Source organism: Physella acuta, unplaced genomic scaffold (genome assembly GCF_028476545.2).
Source record: "Physella acuta isolate Inbredline_101_S28 unplaced genomic scaffold, ASM2847654v3 ptg000063l, whole genome shotgun sequence".
In the NCBI taxonomy this organism is placed as follows: Eukaryota; Metazoa; Mollusca; class Gastropoda; family Physidae; genus Physella; species Physella acuta.
In genome coordinates this window covers 927,748-953,956 of record NW_026731583.1, presented here as the reverse complement: position 1 = coordinate 953,956, position 26,209 = coordinate 927,748, and the positions used below count along the sequence as shown (strand labels likewise).

At 38.1% G+C, this 26,209-nt stretch overlaps 2 protein-coding genes across 3 annotated transcripts; one reads left to right on the top strand and one right to left on the bottom strand.

Moving 5' to 3' along the window:
• The first annotated feature begins 12,716 nt into the window (after nt 1-12,716).
• LOC131950882 (mitogen-activated protein kinase kinase kinase 3) lies at nt 12,717-24,236 on the top strand. Of its 2 annotated transcripts, none has more exons than XM_059313094.1 (7): nt 12,717-12,854; nt 13,937-13,983; nt 20,928-21,094; nt 21,805-21,918; nt 22,463-22,598; nt 23,386-23,560; nt 23,872-24,236. In XM_059313094.1, the coding sequence occupies exons 2-7, from the start codon at nt 13,962-13,964 to the stop codon at nt 24,101-24,103; spliced, it is 846 nt and encodes a 281-aa protein (XP_059169077.1). In that variant the 5' UTR covers nt 12,717-12,854; nt 13,937-13,961; the 3' UTR covers nt 24,104-24,236. The 2 variants fall into 2 exon arrangements, with proteins under 2 accessions (XP_059169077.1, XP_059169068.1); XM_059313085.1 differs by having other exon boundaries at nt 20,925-21,094.
• Nucleotides 16,246-19,525, bottom strand: LOC131950869 (uncharacterized). Its single transcript, XM_059313078.1, has 3 exons — nt 19,473-19,525; nt 18,965-19,164; nt 16,246-17,340 (listed from the first exon to the last, which is right to left on the bottom strand). Exons 2-3 carry the CDS (start codon nt 19,141-19,143, stop codon nt 16,272-16,274), a joined length of 1,248 nt encoding a protein of 415 aa, XP_059169061.1. The 5' UTR covers nt 19,144-19,164; nt 19,473-19,525; the 3' UTR covers nt 16,246-16,271.
• Nucleotides 24,237-26,209: the final 1,973 nt, after the last annotated feature.

The following is a 26,209-nucleotide window of genomic DNA, read 5'->3' as shown; positions in this document are numbered from 1 at the left end:
TGGTCGCGGATTTAAAACGAGACAGGTGTGTTTTGATCTGCGTGAGTTGTGATATCGATTTGGTGGAGAAGCTAAGGCGATGTGTGATCAAGTACCGTCAGATGTATACTAATATCTACCAGACGAACCAGGATAGTAGCAGACTTGTGGTCATTGTATCCCATCCCCATGGCTGCTCTAAGATGGTGTCCGTTGGGTTCTGGACTCACAAGATTACCAGAGAGAACTTGTCTGGAATGGCGGACACGAAGTATGTGTACACGACGGCTACGTGCAGTGGCTGTAGCGGGGCGCCCGTGTATATCCCGGGGAAGGTGTGGTACACGTACGCACACAGCGGGGCGGGTACTGAGGGCAACTACAGCATCAGTGGGTGGGGCGTCTAGTGGAGTGGGTGGGGTTAAGGTATCAGTGGGTGGGGCGTCTAGGGGGGAGTTAATACATCAGTGGATTGGGCGTCTAGGGGGGGTCGGGGGTGGGTGGGTGTAAGATATCAGTGGATGGCGCGTCTGGGGGGACTTTGGGCACCAGTTGGTGGGGCGTCTAGTGGGGTGGGCGGGGTTAAGGTATAAATGGATGGGGCGTCTAGGGAGGTTAAAACATCAGTAGATGGGGTGACTAGGGGGTGGTAGGCATCAGTAGGTTGGGCGTCTAGGGGGGGGGGGGGTAAGGCATCAGTGGGTGTGACGTCCTTGGGGAGTTAAGACATTAGTGGATATGGCGTTTAGGGAGAGATAAGACATCATTGGGTGGGGCCTCTATGGAGAGTTAATGAATCAGTGGATGGGGCGTCTAGGGCAGATTTACGCATTAGTGTGTTGGGCGTTTTAGGGGAGCTAAGGCATCAAAGGGTTGGGCGATATGAGAATGTAGACATCAGTGGATTATATGAACTACAGTAGCAGAGACTTGCTCCCAATACATTGTGGAAATCAATAAAAGCAGAACGAATGACATTGATGAAAACAGAGGCGTAGCAAAGGGGGAGGGGTGCGGACTGCACCGGGTGACACCATTTAGGGGGGGGGGTGACACCAAGGCAAAAAATAGCAAAATATATAGAGAAAAACTTGAGCACGGGGGGGGGGGGGGGGAATCGAATGTTTGAGGGGGGGGGGGGTGCAAATCGAAAGTATGAGGGGGGGGGGGCAAATTGAAAATCCCGGGAAGGGTCGCTACGCCTCTGGGGGATGACACCATTAAGTGCCGCAACGGGTGACCCCCGATCTCACTACGCCACTGGATGAAAATACATCGCCCAATAACATTAAGCCAGCTCTTGCTTCATAATGAATTTGGTGTTATGTGATTCAATCGTTGAAACAGGTTCTAATCTATAAGCGTTTCTTACATATTTGTAATGGAGTCAGGACTATAAGGACAATGAACTTCACCGACCACAGGAACACATTGGATTATTTTGTTTCGCCAGGCGCGATGTATATTTTTAGTGTGCCCTGCCATAGTCCAGTAGACTTCCGCTGTTAAAATTACAATGTTCATCACGTGACATAGGAGGACTGAAATAGATTTATAATTTCAAACTATTGTGTTCATTTTCATACTTATATTTACACGTAATGTATAATACATAAAATGTGCATTGATGATGGTGTGTTTGAGGACTGTTTGCTGAAAAAGTGACCTGCAATTTCTGAAAGATGAAATGATTTGTCGGGGTAAGAAGGAATATAAAGGTCGCTAGGTGGGGGGGGGGGGGGGCTGGAGAGCATCAGTAGCATCTTCTATATATATAATTCTCTTCTGGGATCAGTTAGAAAACAAGCTGCAAGCGCGCCTTGCAGACCCCTCTCATTCTCTCTATCACTATCACTACTACCCCCACATGGTCTGGTGAGCGGTGGTTCACTCTTAAATGTTTACAAATCGTAGAGCCGGGTTTAGTGACGGCTATTAGGGGCAGATAATTTAGTATGATTTTAAACCTACAGGAGGTAACTAAGAGGAGGCTGATTTCACGGGGGGGGGTGTAGGGTAGGGGTTTGGGGAAAGGGGGAGGGTTAGTGTTTTAAAGCAAATATTTTCAGTGGCAGCAACTAAATAGCGGCGTAATACGCCGCGGGTCGGCTCGTCAGTACTAATGTATTTGTTAGGTTTGATTGTGGGGATGGGCAAAATTGTATACACACACATAGGAGGACAAGGTTTTTTAGGTAAATCTATGAAAGAAACTACACATCATAATATGTTAAAATGTCATCTATTATAAAAATATAGTTAAATAAAAAAAGATTTTTTGGCATATTTGTGTAGTCTAAATATTCTTACACAGATTCTATTTAAACAAAACCTATACAATAGTAAAGCTATGAGTTGCTGTAGTATTTATCTTGCATCATATTAATTAGTCAAATTGAATGTAACTTTAAAAATTAAAATCTTTTAAAATCTGCTTTTACAAATGATTACTTTAGCGAAAAATTAAAAATTTTGCCATCTTGTTTGTTTTGCAATCTGTCTTTCTGTCTGTCTGTCTCTGTGTAGACGAAATTTCATACATTAGTTTTAGACACTGTAAATTTGTATCAACTTTTTAGCGAATTCTGGCAAACGGAATTGGTAAATAGTCTTTTTTTTATTTCATCAAATAACGTTAACCTGAGCACTATTAAAATTAAATCTTATTCACAAAAATCTGTCCTTTTTAGTAACCGGAAATGGTACTTTACACAATTTCCGTGTGAAAGCTTCTCTTTGTGTTAGATTTTTTTTAAAAGTGTGATTTCCGATACACAGAGGTGATACTTTAGACATGAAGGTGTTCTATATTATAATAGCGACACCATTTTAAAATGGTATCTTTACTTTATTACCACTAAAACATGATAACCTTGAATACCGTTTGATTTTGGTGGACGAAATTTTATATATAAGTGTTCTTTTAAAAAACCTTAAAATATGATAATATATTATTATTATTATTATTGTAAAGCAGCGTATTTTAATAATTGTTCGCCTCAATGTGTTTTCTCATTAAAAAACGAGCAGTTTTATTACAAACTTACACACCATTTCCATAGCCGAATTTACTAAACGTGCCATCTCGACTAGCTGTGTACGACAGGGGTCTCCAAACTTTTCAGCCCGAGGGCCGCATTAACTATCAAATATCAGTTCGGGGGCCAGATTTTCTTCCATGCATCTCTTTGGGTTGGCGGTGTCTCCGTGCCCTCCCCCCCCCCCCAACCAACGAAACATAATTATATAGAAATATATACACATTTTAAATGCACCCCCGCCCCCGGAGAAAAAGTCTTTAAAAAAATGACTGTAGGGGGCCGACAACACACTCGAGGTCCAAGTTTATTCTCCTTGGGCAAACACAAAAACCCACCCGCCATTTTTTAAACTTGTCTCTAAGGAAGTCATTTGCTTGCAATTCAATAACCTCAATCTGCAGTTCATTTGTGCAACTGGTTACATTTGCTTCAAATGGGTTTTGAAACAGTCTCACTTCTTCTGCCCTTGAATCCTAGTCAGAAAACCGCTACTGAAACTACAGGTGGGGGTCTTTGATGATCTCTTATGCAAATGATGTGGGGAACTCAGTTGTTGCTTCAGCCATGAAGACCTTGCACTGCTGAAAGTGCGAAAGTGCGTCGAGTTGTTGCCTATTAATTTTTCCTAAAACATGGAACATCTGTCCAGCGACTCATCCATTGCAATTGAAAAATTGCGAAACTTGTTAGCAGTTTTGACTATTTGAGCCACAATGTTTTCATCAATGTCTGCAACACTGCGGGCAATGGTATTTGCACCCAAAGCTACATTTTCAAATTATTTTGAATTTTCTGGGTCAAGATCCTCAGCCACTTCTAACTAACATTTTTTCCGTGACCAAAAAGATCTCCGCGGGCCGGATGAGAGGACCTCGCTAGCCGCATCCGGCCCGCGGGCCGTATTTTGGAGACCCCTGGTGTACGATAACATACTCCCGTCTTCTGCTTTTAGTATTATTCCCTCTTTGCGAGGGGAGCCAAAAATATAGTTATGAATTTTTTTTAACATTAAATCCGTCACAGGATGTGAGTTTTATAAATTATTATTTAAAAAAAATAAGTTTATGGTGTGTTATCTTTAACTATATTAGAATATTAATTTAAAAATTGTTAATAATTAAAGCAATTTAACAAAATTTCAATTACAATTAATGAAAATCTTAATAGTTGTTGCTTTATGAAATAAGAAAAATATTTATTTATAGCAAAATGTTTCAAAACAATTACATTTTAGGTTGTCTCCTTTAAATATTATTCTATTTACATGGGAGATAATTCCTTAGTGTTAGTAAAAAATATTTTTTTTAAGTTTGCTACAATTAATTATATAGTATAGAAGTATTCATTTACTTTTTTATATATTACAATCAATTTGACCATATAACATATGTTGACTCAGCTGACCGATATTCTACTAAACAGGGGTCTCCAAACTACGGCCCGCGGGCATGATGCGGCCCGCGAGGTCATTTTATCCGGCCCGCGACGATCTTTTTGTCCACTAAATAAATGTTTGTTGGAGGTGGCTGAGGAGCTTTGCACAGAAAATTCAAAACAATTTGAAAATGTAGCTTTGGGTGCAAATACAATTACTCGCCGTGTTGTAGAAATTGGTGAAAACATTGCGACTCAGCGAAAAATTCAAGCAAGTTTCGCCATTTTTCAATTGCAATGGGTGAGTCGCTGGACAGCTGTTCCACCTCTCAATTTCTTGTGTTCATTAGAGGTGTGGATGAAGACATGAACATAACACAAGAGCTGGCTTCCCTACGTATAATGTATGACACTGTTACCGAAGAGGATATCTAACCATAGATAGTTCAGAGACAAACACAAAATCGCAAGATTTACCATATTTCACATCAGTAAGATTGCTAATTTTGCGAGAAAATTCTGAGCAGAGTATCTAAGAAAAGAAATAGGTGACTTCCTGATAGTAAAGGCAAGTCACAGCCGTTATTTCCTGATGAAGAGTGGGTATAGAAATTGGCCTCTGCTGCAGACATAACTAGTCATTTACATTTTCTGAACATAAAACGGCAAGAGTGAAATCTAGTTCTGATCTATACACCCACCTAAAGGCCTTTAGATACAAACTTGTCATGTTTTTGAAACAAGTACAGGCTAACAACTTGACACACTTTCAGCAGTGCAAGGTCTTTACGGCTGAAGCAACCACTGTGTTCCCCACGTCATTAAAGACTTCCGGCTGCAGTTTCAGTAGAAATTTTCTGTCTTGGACTCAAAGGCAGAAGAAGTGAGACTGTTTCAAAGCCCATTTGAAGCAAATGTGGCCAGTAGCAAAGATGAACTGCAGCTGGAGGTCATTGAATTGCAAGAAAATGACTTCCTTAGAGACACGTTCTAAGAAGGGCGGATGGGTTTTCATACGTTTTTGCACAAGGAAGACTGTTCTAATATTAAAACTTTTGCATCAAAGTACCTTTCAAATTTTCGAACAACATACGTTTGTTAACAAGCATTTTCAAGAATGAAATACGTAAATAACAATTTGAGAGCAAACGTGAACCTCGGGGGGGGGGGTGGATACTTGAAATTTGTATATATTTCTCAATTAATAATATTTCGTTGGAGGTGGGGGGGAGGGGCGGTAGACGTTCTTCGTGGGGGGGGGGGGGGCGCCACGACCCCGAAGAGACTCTGGCCCCCGAACTGATATGTGATAGTTAATGCGGCCCTCGGGCTGAAAAGTTTGGAGACCCCTGTACTAGAAGAATAATTCAGTACAGCTAATGTTTTCTATGGTCAGTTGAGATGATGTTTGGAACACAATGAAGCGCTCTATTCTTGTTTAGCATTTTTAAAAAATAACGACTTCTTTGGAACACCGCAATTTCCATTTCATGAATGGTGCAGAGGCGTAGCGAGGGGGGGGGACATATGTCCCCGGGCGCAGACCTTAGGGGGGCGCCAAAATGGGTTGGAAAAACAAATTGAAAGTTTGAGGGGGGGTGCAAATCAAAATTTCGAGAGGGGGGGTGCAAATTGAAAGTTTGTCCACGGGCGCCGGGAAGGGTCGCTACGCCTCTGGAATGGTGTATAGTTTTTAACAAATGTGCTTTATTTATCAGACCAGGAAGAACTTGTAAATGAGGCATTCACAATCCAGATGGCATCACTTGAATGGAGCTAACCTGGAAGCCTCCAGGAAAAAGAAAGCACGGAAGCCCAAGGGTGAGGTGGAGGCGTACGGCGGGGAAGCAGCTGGTAGAGGCAGTGTTTCTTTCAGACTTTTTTTCTCGGGGGGGTGGGAGGGGTACTTGATATTTTCAGGAAGGGGGGGGGAGGGTCTAATTTTCCGGGGAGGGGCGGACTCTGGTGAAAGTAAATATTTGTTATATAGATTCCATTTCGTTGTGGGGGGGGGGGGGGGGGATGGCAGAGAAGAGATGCCTAGAATAAACACTGGTCATAGTTAGACAAAAGTGGAGGGAGCTTTCTATGGCGGTCTCATGTATCTTGGGCACAAAAATGAAAAGATGATTCATAATTGAGTATAAGTATATAGATAATATAACGGAAAGTAAAAGATGTTTCATAACTGAGAATAAGTATAAAGATAATAAAACATGGGATCGTACATATCCTTACGGTTCGACTTTTGACTACATTACCACCCTCTTAGGTTCACCAAATGTAATTGTTCCAAAACCTACTTTGAATACATAAATGACAGGTTTTACATTTATATACAATAGCGAAACTAAAATTTTATATCTTAAATTGCTTAGGAACATATTAGTCATTATATTTTATTATGAAAAATGCTGAGAAAAAAAATTTTCAACAAATCATTGAAGAACTTGCTAATCGTGAAATTATTAAATTGTACAAATAAAAAAACCAATTAAATTTATGGCCACCGAAATGTTTGTGTTGATCATAAGATACGATTTTAATTCCCACTTTACACGCTTAGTTCTGAAACTAAGTGTAATGATATCATTACGTGTAGATCTAAAGCTTATAAATTTTAAATAAGTGTGTAACCATTCGTTGTTAATATGACAATTAGGCCTACTTGTTATTGCGAGTTCTTCTTTCTTTAAAGACAGACGATAAACTTCTGATTCATTTCGCAATTTTATTTACAACAGTTTATGCACAATGAATACAGTTCACTAGTATCACTTATTCCTTCGCTACTTCGCGCTTCTTTTTTTGCGGCGTTGATACATCGCGAATTGTTCAAAAATATTTTTTTTTAAAGTTAAAAAATTGCGGGACTCTGGCGTGGAAGATGTCGCACGCCTCTTGCACTTACCCTGGCTCTGTAGTCTATACTAAGCTGCCAACCTCGATCTAGCGCCCCCCCCCCCAGCAACTGACAACCTGGTTCTGTAGTCTATACTAAGCTGCCAACCTCGATCAAGCGCCCCCCCCCCCCCAGCACCTGACAACCTGGCTCTGTAGTCTATACTAAGCTGCCATCCTTGATCTAACGCCCCCCCCCCCCAAGCACCTGACAACCTGGCTCTGTAGTCTATACTAAGCTGCCATCCTTGATCTAACGCCCCCCCCCCCAAGCACCTGACAACCTGGCTCTGTAGTCTATACTAAGCTGCCATCCTTGATCTAACGCCCCCCCCAAGCACCTGACAACCTGGCTCTGTAGTCTATACTAAGCTGCCATCCTCGATCTAGCGACCCCCCAGCACCTGACAACCTGGCTCTGTAGTCTATACTAAGCTGCCAACCTCGATCAAGCGCCCCCCCCCCCACACCCCTGACAACCTGGCTCTGTAGTCTATACTAAGCTGCCATCCTTGATCTAACGCCCCCCCCCCAAGCACCTGACAACCTGGCTCTGTAGTCTATACTAAGCTGCCAACCGCGATCTAACGCCCCCCCCCCCAAGCACCTGACAACCTGGCTCTGTAGTCTATACTAAGCTGCCAACCTCGATCAAGCGCCCCCCCACGCCCCTGACAACCTGGCTCTGTAGTCTATACTAAGCTGCCATCCTTGTTCTAACGCCCCCCCCCCCAAGCACCTGACAACCTGGCTCTGTAGTCTATACTAAGCTGCCATCCTTGATCTAACGCCCCCCCCCCCAAGCACCTGACAACCTGGCTCTGTAGTCTATACTAAGCTGCCATCCTCGATCTAGCGACCCCCCAGCACCTGACAACCTGGCTCTGTAGTCTATACTAAGCTGCCAACCTCGATCAAGCGCCCCCCCCCCCACACCCCTGACAACCTGGCTCTGTAGTCTATACTAAGCTGCCATCCTTGATCTAACGCCCCCCCCCCCCCCCAAGCACCTGACAACCTGGCTCTGTAGTCTATACTAAGCTGCCAACCTCGATCTAACGCCCCCCCCAAGCACCTGACAACCTGGCTCTGTAGTCTATACTAAGCTGCCAACCTCGATCAAGCGCCCCACCCCCCCCCCCCAGCACCTGACAACCTGGCTCTGTAGTCTATACTAAGCTGCCATCCTTGATCTAACGCCCCCCCCCCAAGCACCTGACAACCTGGCTCTGTAGTCTATACTAAGCTGCCATCCTTGATCTAACGCCCCCCCCCCCCCCAAGCACCTGACAACCTGGCTCTGTAGTCTATACTAAGCTGCCATCCTTGATCTAACGCCCCCCCCCCAAGCACCTGACAACCTGGCTCTGTAGTCTATACTAAGCTGCCATCCTTGATCTAACGCCCCCCCCCCCCCACGCCCCTGACAACCTGGCTCTGTAGTCTATACTAAGCTGCCATCCTTGATCTAGCGCCCCCCCCCCCACGCCCCTGACAACCTGGCTCTGTAGTCTATACTAAGCTGCCATCCTTGATCTAACGCCCCCCCCCCCCCCCCGCCCCTGACAACCTGGCTCTGTAGTCTATAGTAAGGTGCCATCCTCGATTTAGCGCCCCCCCCCCACGCCCCTGACAACCTGGCTCTGTAGTCTATACTAAGCTGCCATCCTTGATCTAACGCCCCCCCCCACGCCCCTGACAACCTGGCTCTGTAGTCTATACTAAGCTGCCGGCCTTGATCTAACGCCCCCCCCCCCCACGCCCCTGACAACCTGGCTCTGTAGTCTATACTAAGCTGCCATCCTCGATTTAGCGCCCCCCCCCCCAGCACCTGACAAAAAGCCGTCATCTGAGGAGATTAACGCTCTCATTAACCTGTGTAAAAGTAAATCATCGCCACCTTATTCACCTTTATCGTATTGACAAATGTTTCATCGGCATTTATAAAAATCAAGCTAAAAGAAACTATTGTCAGATGTGAGTTACGTACCTCGTTAATAAAGAAAAGTTGTTTGAAGAATAAGAGAGTTTGTAAAAATATATTTACAGTATATACACTTTATTTTCATCTACGTGTGTTACACGCACCCATGTATCATATTTATATTTATCTACATTATTTGATTAAAATATTAATAGTTTAAATACATGAACCAAACTATTCTTTGATATTCTACGTATAAAATAAGAACTTATATATTTCTTATTTTTTCATTTTTTTTTTTTTGCATTTAACATTTTTTATATTCGCACATCTTATTACAAATATACACATCACTGCAAAACAGATGGAAGTTTACGTTAAAATCTACCTTACAACACACCTTGAAGTACTGATCTGGTTCAAACAAAGTGTGACTACAACTGATTGACCTACTCACCTGAGTGTCTCACCGTATGCCATTTACCATGACATATCTGCCCTAATTAATTATCTTAAGAACACAACACACAAACAAATCTACAGAAGCTACCAGCAACGTACATCAAACGTTAAACCTACTTCACAGTACCATTGAACCACACCATCAAAGGTTTCTGTTACTCTTTGCGATAAGTTTCTTCTTCCTTTGGTTTCTTTTTCACAAAGTTAAAATTAACCTTTCGTTAAGTTTAAAAAGTTGAAATCAATTTTTTTTATAGATCTGTTCCTGGCGATGAATATTCTCTTTTAGAAATGAAAGACTTATTTCTTCTTCAGTCTACAACCACAGAAATTAATGATACGCTGAGGTTTAAGTATAGACCCACAGACTGTAATTATCATTTACAACAAACCTTCATCAATTATCGGCCTTCAAGGGAGGTAATTTAATTATCTTAATTTTTATCTTCTTCGTAGATAAGTTGTAATTATTTTCAAAAAGAGAGAAACGAACAAATCAATAAAAATATAGAAACATCTTTTCGCTTGAAAATTTTTAAACAATGCTTTTATATTGTCTTATATTTAATTATCGTCGACGATGTTTAAATAATTAAAAAGAAAAATATCAGCACGCCTTTTGTTCACCTACATTGCTTATAAAATAACATTATGAAATAAATTTCAACAGACCAGAATAAAATTCGTGAGGTCAAAAACACTACACAAATTTTTATTTTGTTTAAACCTATATAAACAGTCTCTTTGCAAACATTAAAAAAAATAGTAAGTCATATACTAAGTATTTGATAAAGGGCCTATTGTGAGAACAAGATAGAAAAATTAATATCTTTTTCTTTTAGTCATAAAGTGTTGTTTTTAATACCATATGCTTAGGCTATAATAAGAATAGGAAATGAAATATTTCAAACAAATCTTTTATTTTATATGTCAATAATAAGATATAACAATTAAAATAAAATATATTATAGTTTTCTGATATTTATATTCTCTAAAATAATGTCAAGCGAACTATTTAATTCTAGCAACTCTGAGTTATCTAACTTTAGCACAAGCGTCGAAAATCAGTCAAGAGTTACCGGAACTGCTTCGACACATCTGATTAATGCGGTAGTGTTGGACTGTTTTCTTATCTTCAACTTGCTGGTAACTGGTGGGGTGATTGCTGTCTTTGGCATAGCATCAAATCTTCTGAACATTATCGTGTTCGCTAAACAAGGATTTGATGAAAGCTTAAACATAACCCTAACTGCTTTAGCTATCAGCGACATTGGCGCGTTGGTGAGCATCCAGTTTTTTAACGTGCTGGTAAACCCGTGGTTCTTGAATCTGGAGCACACGTTCAAGCCCATTGAAGTTGCGTCGTTGGTGGGGTTCTACCCCCACAACTACTTCACACGGGTGTGCGGGTTCATCACGGCCTTCGCGGCGTTCGAGAGGTGTTTATGTGTGGTGTTCCCGCTCAAAGTTAAACGCATCGTGACCAGGAACGTGGCGATAGTGTTTAACGTGAGCATCTACTTCATCACCATGTTCAACGTGTTCCCTGTCTACAATGTAGCCTACCTGGATTGGAGAGCCATCCCTGGCACCAATTCCAGCGTGTTCGGCCTGGCTTTCCGCGGGAGTCCTGACACGGTGTTAAGTCTGTCCTACCTCATCACCGACCTGTTCGTGCCGTACTTCACCTTCACCTTCATCATCATCTGCACCGTCGTCCTGTGCGTCAAACTAAAATCCCGCGCCCAGTGGCGGGTGTCTGTCTCAAGAACCGGACACTCACAACCCGACTCTCACATGCCCAGAAAGGAAAAGAAAATCGTCCTGATGCTGACGATGGTGTCGTCATTGTTCATCGTCTGCCTCATCCCCGAGTCGGCCATCATCACAGCGGCGGGGCTGGTGCGAGGCCTGAGCATCAGGGGCCCGTACTTTGACGTGGCACTGCTCTGTTACTGTGTGGCTTTCTTCATGGAATCCATCAACTCCTGCCTGACTATTTTTATCTACGTCAGGATGAGCACTAAGTACAAGGAGACAATCATAGGGATCTTTAGGCAATTTAAAACATAATTTATATATATAATTAGTTATATATAATAGTTATATATATATATATATATATATATATATATATATATATATATATATATATATATATATATATATATATATAATATTATATATGAATCCAGTCTGATATTTGAAATCCAAACACAAAGTGTGTGCAGTAAGATGGGAAGAGACATAAAGATATAGGTATATATGTTTATATATGAAGTGCGGCAATTCATGGTGTCACCCACACCTTCCAAGTCACAAAGTATATATATATATATATATATATATATATATATATATATATATATATATATATATATATATATATATATATATATATTAGATACATATTGTATATGTGTATAGGCTATGTATATATATGTGTATATATATATATATATATATATATATATATATATATATATATATATGTGTGTGTGTGTGTGTGTGTGTGTGTGTTTCATCCTCTGCCTCGGCCTACATAACCCTATAACCTAAATATATGCAACATACACGTAAATGTATACGTTTAAGCTTTAATCACTGCAGACTTAAGAATAAGGATGTTTATCTTTAATCTGTTAATAAAACAGTTATATATATATAAATATATATATATAAATATATATATATATATTTATATTATGCATATATGTATACATATTATATATACATATATTATATAACGATCTCCATACTTATGTATACATATTTAATTTTTTATCTACGACGACAACCGATTTTTCACTGTACGCTATAGTTTAAAATGAAAACGGGATTTTCCGATATAACTTTGTAATATCACTTTTATGTTGCCTAATAAGATATTGTTTAATATATTTAAATTATATTATTTCTTTAAAGAAACCAAACAGCTTTTAGATATAGAAGTAACTGACACGAATTCCTGATTATTTTACACGAGTTGTAATTGATGTATGCACTGTCACTTATTTATATTTATGTATGAAATCATAGATGTCATAGATGTCTAAAGATGTGGAGATGTTTTTATTTGTGTGAATAAAATAAAATCTGGCGTTTATTTTATTTTCTGAGAAAGATTTTGAATCAGTGCAATCTGTCTCGTACTTCTAGCCTGGTTTACTAAAGTAAGTAGCAATTGAAGCAATTTAATTATCTTACTGATGTGTTAAGCTTCGGTAAACTTATCTAACGTAGGATAATGTCGCTAGTGTAGTAAGCAGATTATGTACACTGTTCGAGACGCACAGTGCCGGCCTTAGCAGGATGTAAGCTACATTTCACTAGCTTAACTTTCCTTTTTTTTTGTCAGCAAGAATTCAAATTTTACTAATGATAAAACAAACAAAAATGTTGGTTTTGATCTATTTATATCCCTATCCCTATTAGTTTATGGGCTATGAGTAATCATCAGGCAGTAACATTTTAAGCGATGCGGAGGTCGGCGTCGTCGGGTTGATTAATTGAAAAGTCCCGAGTTTGAAAAAGATGGTGCTCGATAGCTGCGGACAGCCACTCATCTAAGAGAGACAACTCCAAAATCAAGTAGTTTGTTCTTTGTTCTTGGTTGGACAAAGGCTATGGAAGCAAATCCAAAAAGAAAAACAGGCTGAAATCGGAGTCAATGCCTAAATGGCGTTTAAAAAATTGACACGTATACTTAATTGTATTTGAGGGAATCTCTTCAAACACTACAATTAAGAACGAAAAAGATGAAGAAGAAAACAAAGTGATATACATGGAGGGTAACTGAAAGATAAATTCGCGTGGGGCTTTCGACCCGGGGATTTGACAAGTGGGTAACGCCCTACTCCTAGACCTATGAGACACGATGTATTCAACTGGTGACATATTCTAGAATCATTTCAAGACGTGTAAAACAAACTTTACAATCAGACTGTTTAAAATCCTTGTGAAAAGAACGGCTTTTGAACAAGTTGCATTATTTTTATTTCGATCCTCGTATTCCTAATACACTTGTACAAATCCACATCATCTGAAGCTCGTTTAGCTTATACGTTACTTCGGCAGTTTCTATACAACAATAAATGCAATTAAAATATATTTTTGAAATGTATTTAAAAAATCAAAGTTATTTTTTTCGACATATCTACCCAAATTAAACATAATAATACAAAATGATCAACCTCACAAAACTACTTAAACAACTGCTATCCCATCGTTCTAGTTTCTTTTTCTCTCCATGAAGGTACCTTGCATCGAATTCTACAGTCATGATGGACAACGAAAATGAAAGTAAGTTTTATTTTACAGAAAATTTAAAAAAAAAAACTTCTTCATTGAACTTTTTGATTAAATATTTCTCTTAAAAAAATACTAAAATCTAAAATAAAAACAATGTTATTTTAAATCACTCACATTATAACTTCGCATTCTACTTTACAAATTTGAATTAGAAGTAGAAAATATAGATTTTTTATCACAAGAGTTTTAACCATTAATGTCCCATTCATTCTACCAAAACTCCACCCATGACGGCCCAATGTAAGGAGCATAACTCTGTATGATCAAGTGAACAGTTTCACAAAACATTTTTTTTGTCTAAATGAAATTGAAAATTAAGATAAAAACTACTTCTAAATGTTGGGAATAAACCTGGCTTTCCAACAGTATTAAATAGAATATATTATATTCGGTACAAGTACAGTATAAAAATAAAAAATGTCGGAGAAAATTCAAAAAAGGTCTTTTTGGTAGTCAACTTTATTTATTTTTGTCTAAACAACTATGCATCGAATTTAACAGTTAAATATTAATTTGGTTATGTTTAAGATATATAATTCATAAAATACATGCCTAGATACGTTTAGAGGCATTATTTTATTTTATTTTTAATATTAAATCTACTAAAAATAGGACAGATGAGTCTAAAATTTCGAGATAGAAAGAAACTATTATTTTTTATCTTTCAAAAGCGCCATTGAAATTAGAAGACCGGAAAAGGATGCTGAAACTATCCGACTTCCTGTTTAGTTAAAAATTAGGATTTGTAGGCCAAATTTTAATGAAACAAATTTAATTTTTCTATGCGTATTGTAAGCGGGCGGCAGCGGGCGTTACGGGACATTTATGACTTTTTATATGTTGTAGTTTTAATATCAAATTTTAACTTAATGTTTTCTACTTTAATATATTCTATAACTGTCGGAATCGCTACCATTAAGTTAATCAGTGATGGAAATATCACAACGCCGAACCAAACAATACGATAAGGGGAGGGGGGGGGGGGGGGAGTGGGCTCCAAATCCAACCATAAATAAAATATTTAAATTCATAACTTAATTTGTGTGCATCTTTGTTACAAACAAACAAACAAACAAACAAAAGAAACAAATCAGTTCAGCAGGATTGAATCAATTTTATTGTACAGCTGTTGTTATACTACAGACAAGACACACGCTCCAATTAACTCTAATGGGCTTTGGTGCCCCCCCCCCCTCATTGAGTCCATGTAGGTCTGATGGACCTAGGCTAGAGACGGTGGGCCCATTTAGTCTATTTAGCTCTGGTGGGCTTTAGCTCAAGGCGATGGACCCTATTGTATCTATTTAGCTCTTACTGACCTGAGCTGAAGACGATAGACCCACATGAGTATTTAGCTCTGGTGGGCCTGAGCTCAAGGTGGTAAAACAACTTGAGTATTTAGCTCTGACTAACCTGAGCTTAAGGCAATGGACCCATGTCAATTCAGGTTTAATGACGCTTGGTTATATATTATGGTCCCTTAAAATCAAATATGTTAATTGTCTTGGTTAGATATGGTCCGCCTAGCTATGATGGACATTTGGCCCCATGTTCACATAGCTGTACTTGGCCTTATGGTTAGGATTAGTGTTAGTTCTCGGTTCGAGTAATTAGTCTCCTTCAGTACCCCTAGCTCTGATCAAGTTGTTAGAATTAAACATCAATGAATTTATAACATTGGCAAGTATGAACGACTTCTCTAATTTCCTACATAAATGAACAACTTGTTCAAAAGTTTGAAGGTGGTTTTCGTGAAGTTAAACTTTAGCTCAGCTGGACTTTAAGAAAACCAAAAAAAAACATTGACTGTTGATGGTTATCTCACATGTATAAACGTACAACTGTACCATAAGGTAACGAAATAACCGAGGAAAAGGTGCTGAAAAAAATATTCAAAGTACTAAATGACAAAAGAAAACATAAAACAAACAATCAGGTGAGGACAAAGTGCCCTAAACAAACTGACTCCTGAAATTAAGGCTGTTTTAAATTTGATATACCATAATATATTGTTTCCAGTTAATAAAGTTAACAATGTAATTTGTAAATCAGATTTTACTTACATAAATTTTTTTTAGAACATCCGCTCAAAGTAGTAATTATATAACTAAAGAGTATTATTACAGAAAGGGTCAAACAAACTAAACATGTAATATACATATTATTATATATATATATATATATATATATATATATATATATATATATATATATATATATATATATATATATATTCATTTATTGTGCATTTTTTAGTTTCCTATATTTAAATGAAATATTTAGGATTTGTTGTCTATTCTCCAATAGAGTTTGGTTTGTCGGTAATTCTTTCGTTTCCGTCTTTGCGCCTCTCTTCCATATTTTTGGTTGTACTCCATTAGACTGTACAGGATGTTGGACTCGCCACATTGCTTGTTTGGTCCGCGGTGACCTGGTTTCCTCGTCACGCTTGAGCTAGTGTAAGACCTTGTGGTACCTGTCACACTTGGTGACCTTGTGGTACCTGCACCATCTGGTCCCACGGTACTAGCAGATGGAGGTGTGGGGTTCCCTGTTCTGTTGTCTCGCGGTGTTGTCAAAATGTTGGCTGCTGTAGTCTGTCCGCTTGGGGTCTGCGTCGTGAGCTTACGTGTCTTGTACGGCACGATATTTGACCGGCAGTCCAGCGTCAGTCTACTGCCGTTGACCGATGGCTTCACGCTGATGGACAGGGTCTCGTTGTGAGTCTCCGCCACGAGCAGTGTCACGTCGACCTGACCTGATTGCGAGGTAAACAACGCCTTGTCCTGGATGACGCTGATTTGGTTGAGCACGTTGTAACTGACCCCTGGTTGTAGGACTGGGTTGGCCGTCAGCTGACCATCCGTGCACGTGACCGTTCTATTCTTATCCGGGTATGTCTTGTCTGTAAACACAAGATCCTCCATGCATACATTGGCGTAGGCCGTGAACTGCGCCTTTACCGCTGTAAATGTCAAGGTCGAGTTCTGGTCAGCAGTCAGCAGACAGCTACAGCTGTTGTTGACCAGGTTCCTGTTGTCACGCACGTTGTTGCTGTCTAGGGTGACCTCCCCGAACTCTGACCTCACCGTGTTGTCGCAGAGATTCACCACACTGCTCACGTTAACACACGTGTACTCGACAAAAGCGATGGAGGTCAGGTCTGTGTACAGGCTCTGGTTGCAGTTGCCCAGGGATGACGTCAGCCTCTTCAAGGGCGCGTGGGTGCAAGACGTCTGGCCGGAGCACAAACTTCTCACGCTCGTGAGGTCAGAGGAGTTCTCGAACACACACTCGTCAGATGTGGGGAGGCAGCACTGGCTGAAGGTGCCGGTCCGGGAACAGTTGCTGGGGATGGCGTGAATGAAAGCAATTAGTAATGTATAGGTCATTCACACTTGTAGATCAACGTAAAGGCTTAACACTCATCCGCTCATAAAACTTAAAAATCCATACCTTTACCCCCGTACAATACATAAAAGCCATACCGTCATGCTCTCGCAAACTTGCAAGGTATACAAATGCACTCAAAAAATTATAAGGCACACACTCCCCGGTCACAAAACATAAAAGCTATACACTCACCCCCCCCCCCCCACATCTCACACAACGTAATCGCCATTCTCTCAAGCCTTCAAATATTGCATAAGTGATGCTAACTTTAAGTTCAGTTTACAATCTATGCGAAAACCCCCACACAATAACACAATATCGAAATGTCTCCAATAACCAAATAGATGACAGCAACCTGCGACACATATCTCGGCCTTTAGCGATTAGTTTTGAAACACGGTGTCGTGCAGGTGAATTGATCTCTTTTATTCAAGGACATTGGTAGCTTCCATGTATATATATATATATATATATATATATATATATATATATATATATATATATATATATATATATATATATATATATATATATATATATATATATTCTTTAGTCTTTTGCGACTGTCTTTAGTTAAACTTTGTTCAAATCCTGCACCCTCTAACTGGTTTTTTTTATTTCTGAACACAAGACAGTACCTTCTAGAATTCTACCTCTTTTATTCGGTAATGTTCTTTTGACAGCATTACTTAAGAGCAGCCGCACCCAAGTTTTATGACTCGTCATTTTTTTTTCTTCTATTGAGACTTCAAGACGTTCGACTTGGTTGAACTAGCGTGACTGCAACACATAAATGGCAATGGTTTCGGCTATTCAAGCAAGACTGCGTGCTAGTTTCAATACAACTTGTCCACCTAGGTGCGCAGTCCTTAGGACCGTGTCATGTTTTCTAAAGAAGTAACTTAGCACCAGATAATTTTTAACGTTTTTCTAATGGCCTCGCGCGGGTTTGTATTAATCTCCACCCTTGATTCACAAAATGGGTTAGAAAGATAGTATTCAATGTGCAATATCTTTGAAGTAATAAAATATAATTTTGGCCCATACATGTATATGAAATATGAACATATATATGCATATTTTATTTTGCCTGTATATATATATATATATATATATATATATATATATATATATATATATATATATATATATATATATATATATATATATATATATTAATATATATATATGAAACAAAAAAATATATATGTATGTATATGTGTGTGTGTGTTTGTATGTGTGTGTGCGAATGTGTATTTTGCTAGTGCTCTGTACTAGTGCATGCACATCTCTGTTAAATTCATATAATTATACTTGGTAAAATACTACAAGTTGGATGGACACAATTTTTTAATTTAGATTCTAGTTTGCTTTTTATGGCAATACATTTAGAGAAACCTGGTCAGTCTTAGCTGCTCTAAAAATCGTATAAATGTACAAGATAGGCTGTCCGTGTTGAGAAGACAGGAAGAAAATTCGGGGTTGGGGGGTAGGGGGGTAGTGGTTTCTCCGTATTTAGACATGGGTGGATGGAAGGTTTTCACCCCAGTGTTTATGTGCAGATCACCTTGACTCTCACCTGGTTTTTAACTTGGCCCCATAGAAGACACGGTTGATCACGAGATATTGACTGGTCGAGTTACATTCCAGGTTTAGTGGCGTCAGTTCAGTTCCCCTTGTGCACGAGATGGTCGAGTTGGTAGCAGCATCAATCTGGGCCATCCAGGTGAGAACAGCCACACAGACAAGGGCAAACATTTTTACCTGTAGCTACAGGTGCTGGAACAATAGATGAGATACGCTGTATCATCTGATTAGAACTAAATAATGAGACATATCTAACTAGAGCAAATTGGTGAGATACATTGAGATATCTAACTAGAACAAATTGGTAAGATACATTGAGATATTTGACTAGAAAAAACTATGCAAGTAAGAATAATTTAAAAATATAATACCCATTTCGTAATTAAACAGCAATCTGGTTATTTATCGTATAAAATTAATATAAAAGATTCACAATCAAAATTATTCATTAAATATTTTATCAACAAGAAAGTGAGATGTAATATTTTTACAAACTGTACCTTGAAGTAGTTGCTAAAAAAATCAACAAAATTAAAAAAAAATATCACCAAGAATAGCACATCCGTGTGGTGAAGTTTGACGCGTCAGTCTTTATATAGCCACAGAGGCGGGGCGTGGTTCAACCTGTTGTCACACCTCGTCGATTGTACACGCCCTAATTTCTAGTGATTGACAGCAGATTTGAATTTAGTGACAAAAGGGTACAATTCAAGTGTGCATTAATCATTTTAGGTGTGCGATAATCATGTTATGGGTGCTATAATCATTTCAGTTGTGCTATAATCATATTAGGTATGCAATACTAATGTTAGGTGTGCTATAATCATGTCAGGTGCCCGATAATCATGTTAATTGTGCAAAAATAATGTTAGGTGTGCAATAATCATCTTAGGTGTGCATTAATCATGGCGGATGTGCAATATTCATGTTAGGTGGGCTATAATCATGTCGGGAGTTGAGTAATGAAGTGAGATGTGCAATAATTATATCAGGTGCCCAATAATCATGTAAAGTTTGCAATAATCATGTCAGGTGTGAATAAGCATACCATTGTGCAATGATTATGTTAGATCTGCAATAATAACAAAATCAGATGAATTATATATATATATATATATGTGTGTGTGTGTGTGTGTGTGTGTTCTAACTCTTGAATATTAGACTGTTTTAGAATATGTTTTGTGGTGCTTGGTTGCATAAGTGACAATCGTGTCTTTACCCCACGCCAAAATGTGTTGTTATAATTTCTCTTTTAACTTTCGCTATTCAACACACTTAAAAAGGAACAACTTTCCCTTGAAAGCCAACTCTACTGAATCAGTCCGGATATTCCAGTTTTCGTGGCAGATGTTCCATTCAACGTTATTCAACGTATCCTTGAATTCACAGCCACTCCTATATTACCCCCACCCACCCCCCACCCCCCCCCCCCCACCCCACTTTTTTATGTCACGAACTTGTCAGGAAACATGTTCATGTTAACCCGGCTCTATAATTGTCAGAAATTGTTCATGTTAAAATGGTTCTACTGCTAGAACTGTTAGGAGTTTTTCATGATAGACATTTGTTAAACTGGACTTAATAAATGTACTATAAGAAATTGTTTGTTAAACTAGAACATGAACAATTTTTTAGCAACATGCTAGATATTCACGAGACTTTAAAGACTCACTCTTTTATACTCACAGGTGTATTATTAAACGCAAACACGAAGATGAACAGGTATCAATAGATTTTAGTCCCCCAATTACAAGACAAAAATAACATCAAGTTGTAGTTAAAAACATAACATCTGTCGGTGTAGTAAAAGATAACATCTGATATAGAAAAATTAAGTATTTGTTAAACTCGTATTTCGAACGAAGTGTTTCTTAAAATCTTATTTTTAATTAAGTGTTTGGTAAACTTGTATTTTCAACGAAGTGTTTCCTAAAGTCGTATTTTAAATTTAGCAGACGTAACATCCCTGGCTCCAGAATTCCCATCACTTTGGGAGAGAGGGCGTGTTGTAGGCAAGGGGACCTTTGGACAGGTTTTTATTGTCAAAGAGCAAGAAGCTGATGAAGAAAAATATGTGGGGAAGGAAATCCTCGTCTCCAGTGCCAAGAGAGATCGTGAAATGGTAAAATATTATTGGTCTTTAGGGGTCTTTATGGATCTTTACTGCTCTATATGGGTCTTCATGGGGTCTTTACTGGTCTATATGGGTCTTTAGGTGTCTGTACTGTTCCATAGGGGTCTTTAGGGTCTTTACTGGTCTATAGGGGTCTTTACTGATCTGTAGGGGTCTTTAGAGGTCTTTACTGGACTATATGGGTCTTTAGGGGTCTTTACTTTTCCTTAGTGATTTTTTCTTGTCTATAGAGATCTTTAGGGCTCTTTTTCCCCTTGTTGTTATGGCTGGTTCATAACTCACATTTTATAGCCCGTTTTTTTTTCGGTTGGTCCAAAACTATATTGTTGTATCCCAGGTATCAACAGCCCAAATCGCACATCACCATACTTAGTCCCAAAGTATCTGATTCTCTGCCGAAAAAAATTGATGTCCAAAACCAATTCATCTTCCTAAATTTTGCCCTCAGTATAGTACAAAAATACTAATGTCTTAAGTCTTTATATCCATTGTTTGATAGATCAAAGTAAATAATATTTTTCCATTTCATTTTAAAACTTAAAAAAAAGAAAACACTAAAAATATGTAGAACTTTTTCCATTGTTCTACGTCTTGGAAGACTTGTAAATATTAAACGATAGAATCACACGACTACATTAGCTATTGATCTGGTTGAAAATTAAAATGTATCTAATCACAAATCTATGGTTACTCCACAGAATATAGTGGAGCTGGACGTCTTGATGAAAATCAAACATCCCAAGATAGTTTCTTTCTACGGATATGAGCAAAAGAGATTCAACATAATCCTCTTCTTTGAGAACATGAGCATGGTAAGATAGAGTACAGTTTCTTAAAAGAATTTTACACATGTTACTGTTGTAGAATATTTTTAAAACTTGGTATGACATCTGTGCATTTTTTTGCTCTTGATTTACTTGGCTATTCTATGACTGTAATGCATACGTTTAAAAAGTAGAATAGGAAAATTTCGTGTTTTGGAAAATTATTCCTCAATGGCTGACATTTTGTTTATAAAATACTTACTCGGTTGTGTTATGCTAGATTTACTAATGTTAATTTATTGACTCCCCCCCCCCCCCATTCTCTCCCTATCACACGCATACACCCATATATACACATTACCACCGTTACCCACACTATGTTGACTAAATTGTCCATATATTAGCATCGTTTTAACAATTATTGTTTTATAATGCTATGAGTGTGAGAGGTGGGTTATAAATTGTCAAATTTTATTTCCTTATAAAAAATATTTGGTTTAACAAAACAAAAGTTTCCAGATATTTTTTTTGAAATGTTAAAATGATATATTTTTTTTACAAACCGGCTTTGTAAATGTCTGCTTCGTTCAAGGGTTCGATCAGAGGATTTATAAAAGATCACGGGGCATTGCCAGAAGAGAGAAACAGACTGTACACTAAACAAATTCTGGAAGGCCTCCAATATCTGCATGAAAGAAAGCCACCCATCATCCATAGGGATGTCAAAGGCAAGTTCTATTAAAGAAATGGTTATGTGTCTTGTCTTAATAAAATTGTTTCCTTTTTTTTAAATACTTCAATTTACTGAACAAAAAAACCATTCAAGATTTTTAGCCATTGTCAAAATAAAAATTACCACCAACGAAAATATTTTTTTTAGTCTTGACCTTATTTGGTATGGAATATGTTTTTGAGCTTTTATCGGGCTTAAAAGGTGGATTCTTTGTAGTCAGACATTACAAAATAATCCATTAATTAACTTTGCCACCATATTATGTCTAAATTTCCCTTATTTAACACTTGACATTTATGTAGTAATTTATTGATCCATAAATGACGTAACACTTTTTGGACGATTTGTTTTGTTCGCCCCCTCTCCTCCGTCACACATTTCACAAAAACGCCAGACACCCCCCCCCCCCCAAAATGACGTCAAACCTCAGCCTAAAACCGCCCCCCCCCCTAAAAAATTGCAGTTGAATTTTTCTTAAAACATTGATATTTTTCCAAAATCTTGTCTGAGCTTTGTTAACATAGATTATTGTAATCAATTCCTATTACATTTGATTAAAACAGTTTTCTAAAACGCAAAATAACAACTATAACTGGTTTTCACACCATCTGAACTCCCCCCCTCCCCTCACCCTCATCACACACCGTCACAAAATTACGACCCTTCCCCCACTTACGAGTGTGACTTCATTTATGAACGACTCTTAATTAATGTTGACACACTACAATAAATATCCCTTTATTTCACATTCGATGTTAATGTATGTCTTGTGTATCGTGTAGGTGACAACGTCCTACTCAAAGATGAGAGCAACGTTAAACTCACAGACTTTGGTCTGTCAAAGGTCATTCACTCGGCAACCAACGCCAGGTCAGTGAACGGGACATTCCATTGGATGGCACCGGAAGTGGTTACAGCAAATGAAGAGAATCCGTATGACGTTAAAGCAGATATATGGTAATTATAAAACCTTCGTATTTGAAATGAATGTTTCGTAAGATACATGCCAGGAATTTATCAATGAATATACATATATATATATATATATATATATATATATATATATATATATATATATATATATATATATATATATATATATATATATATATATATATATATATATATATATACATATATATATATATACATATATATATATATATATATATATATATATATATATATATATATTTATTTATTTATTTATTTATTTATTTATTTATTTATTTATTTATGTATTTATATAAAATCCACTGCTACTACAGGAGTGTGGGCTGTACTGTTGTTGAGATGGCCACCACAGATCCACCATTTAAAGACCTTTCTGCTGTACAAGTCATTATGGCTCTCTCCAGTAAAATAAATCCCATTTACACCCTACCGGCGTCTGCATCAAATGCCATGAAACAATTCTTGGAGCAGACATTCCAGATCAATCCAGCAAGTCGTCCTAAAGCAGCAGAACTGCTGGGTCACAGTTTCGTTGCTAGTGTGTGAATCAACTCATACTTCGATTTGATACAGGCAGCAACATGAGTTCTAGCATGCGGCTTAATTTTTTTTATTAAACTTTCACCCTTTTGTGTTGTAGAACCTTTTACTATTTAATAAACGTTATATTTTACAAATATTAATGTCTCTAGTTTTTTTTTTTAATATTTTAAATTTTTGTTTGAGTCTATGAATGTTAGCAACGCTGTAAGTCACGGGTTCCCAACCTGGGGGTCGCGACCCCCCCTGGGGGTCGCGAAGGTCTTTCTGGGGGGTCGCCAACTGGTATACTAAACCTTAGTAATTTGAAACAATACATAAATATTTTGAAGAATTTTTGAAATTCGGCTTCTTAACATCACTGGAAATGTAATAGAGAAGAAACAAAGCGCACTGTACAAAGTTGTTCTCAGTCACGAATCTATAAAATCTTCAAAACTAAAACGTCATTTGAGACGAGTCATTCAGAACACACCAAAAAATATATGAAGTTCTTTCGTCGGTAAGAAGCTAGTTGCAAACGCCAGAGACTTGATCGAACAGGAAGTTTTCACCAGCATTAGTGTAAGCATCAAATGAAGTCGCGATAGAAAATGCCAAGCAAAAAAAAAACAAAAAACAAAAAAAACAATAGGAGAAAATCTCATGTTAAATAACACATTTTTATTGAAATTAACTTTCACCATTGTTTGCTTTTCAAGATGATAAATCAACAGACGTGAGTTCGTGTTGACAGTTGCTGGTCTGTGTCTATATTCATGTGCATGATAGCAAAGAAGAGTTGCTCTTTTGTGAAGATAGCCTGGAAAAAATAATTAGTTTTTTTTTTTAAACGGGATGATTAAAATAGGTTAGAACGGCTGTGGGGGTTTGTACGGATGGTGCGCCATCTATGTTTAGCTCAAAATCGGGCTTTCAGAAAACAGAAAAGATTTAGCTCCCTAACCACTGCCCTAACCAATCGACATCAAGAGTCCATTGCTAGTATAAGTCGTAAATTATATAAAATCTGGAGCCTTCAAAGAACTGAGCAAAAACCTTAATATAGATCACGAGGTTCTGCTATTCTACACTACAATACGCTGGCTGTCAAACGAAATGTTGTATATTGTGTTTTTGAATTGAAATCTGAAATCAAATTGTTCTTGGAAGTGCAAAGGAAACAAGACTTTTTGGTATACTTAAAACGACATAGAGCGGTTGGAGAGAGTATCATACCTAGCAGATGTGTTCGAACATCAAGATAAGCTTAACATGAAGATTCAAGGAAAATTAACGAATATTATAACTTTCCATAGGGTCGGCGTGGTCGAGTCGGTTAAGCTCATGGCTGTTAAACCGAAGTCTCGAGTTCGAACCCTCGGGCAGATAAGGCTCGTTAGCTGGGGACAGCCACTCTTCTAACAACTGCTGCCTAGTAGTTGGACAAAGGCTATGGAAGCAAATCCATAAAGAAAAGCAGGCTGAAATCGGAGTCAATGGCCTCTATGGGGCATAACCAGTTGCCACGTAATCCTTAATTGTGATGGAAGCATGTTCGAGTCGGCAAAGCTTGGTTGATAAATTCGAAAAAAGTCTCGAGTTCAAATCCTCTGGCAGATAAGGCTCGATCCCTCCCAACACTAATAATTAAGAACGAAGAAGAAGAAGAAGATAACTTTCCATGATAATCTTGGGGCATTTTTTATCAAAGCTGCAGAATCGGTAAAGATAATAAATCTAGGAAATTTTGTAAATTTGAGAAACTCTGCGGTGTGGTAGATGAATCTGATTGTGAGATAATTAAAATTTTGAAAGAAGCGATTTCTGTGCATCTTGAATCTCTTGACAACGAACTGCATCGCTATTTCTCTGAGCTGAAAAATGAAGAATCTGCATTTACGCATTACCCCATTCTCTTCTTCTCTTGATGTTGCCAGCATTCCCGATGAATTACAAGATGAATTCTTTGATTTGCAGAATGATTCCGAGTAAGATGAAGACCGCAGACACAATTTTGGTGTAGTATTCACCATTCATACCCAAACGTAAAATTGATTGACTTTTCGAGAATATATTTTCAACACAACTCTTCGATTAAAAACAAAATTAAGATAATTATAATGACATAGG

Coding starts and splice junctions, on each gene's coding strand:
- LOC131950882 (XM_059313085.1), top strand. CDS start 13,962: ATGATGGACAACGAAAATGAAA. Junction 13,984..20,924: donor GATGGACAACGAAAATGAAA/GTAAGTTTTATT, acceptor TTTTAAATTTAG/CAGACGTAACATCCCTGGCT. Junction 21,095..21,804: donor CCAAGAGAGATCGTGAAATG/GTAAAATATTAT, acceptor GTTACTCCACAG/AATATAGTGGAGCTGGACGT.
- LOC131950869 (XM_059313078.1), bottom strand. CDS start 19,143: ATGTTTGCCCTTGTCTGTGTGGCTGTTCTCACCTGGATGGCCCAGATT. Junction 17,341..18,964: donor GGGGCCAAGTTAAAAACCAG/GTGAGAGTCAAG, acceptor CGCCATCCCCAG/CAACTGTTCCCGGACCGGCA.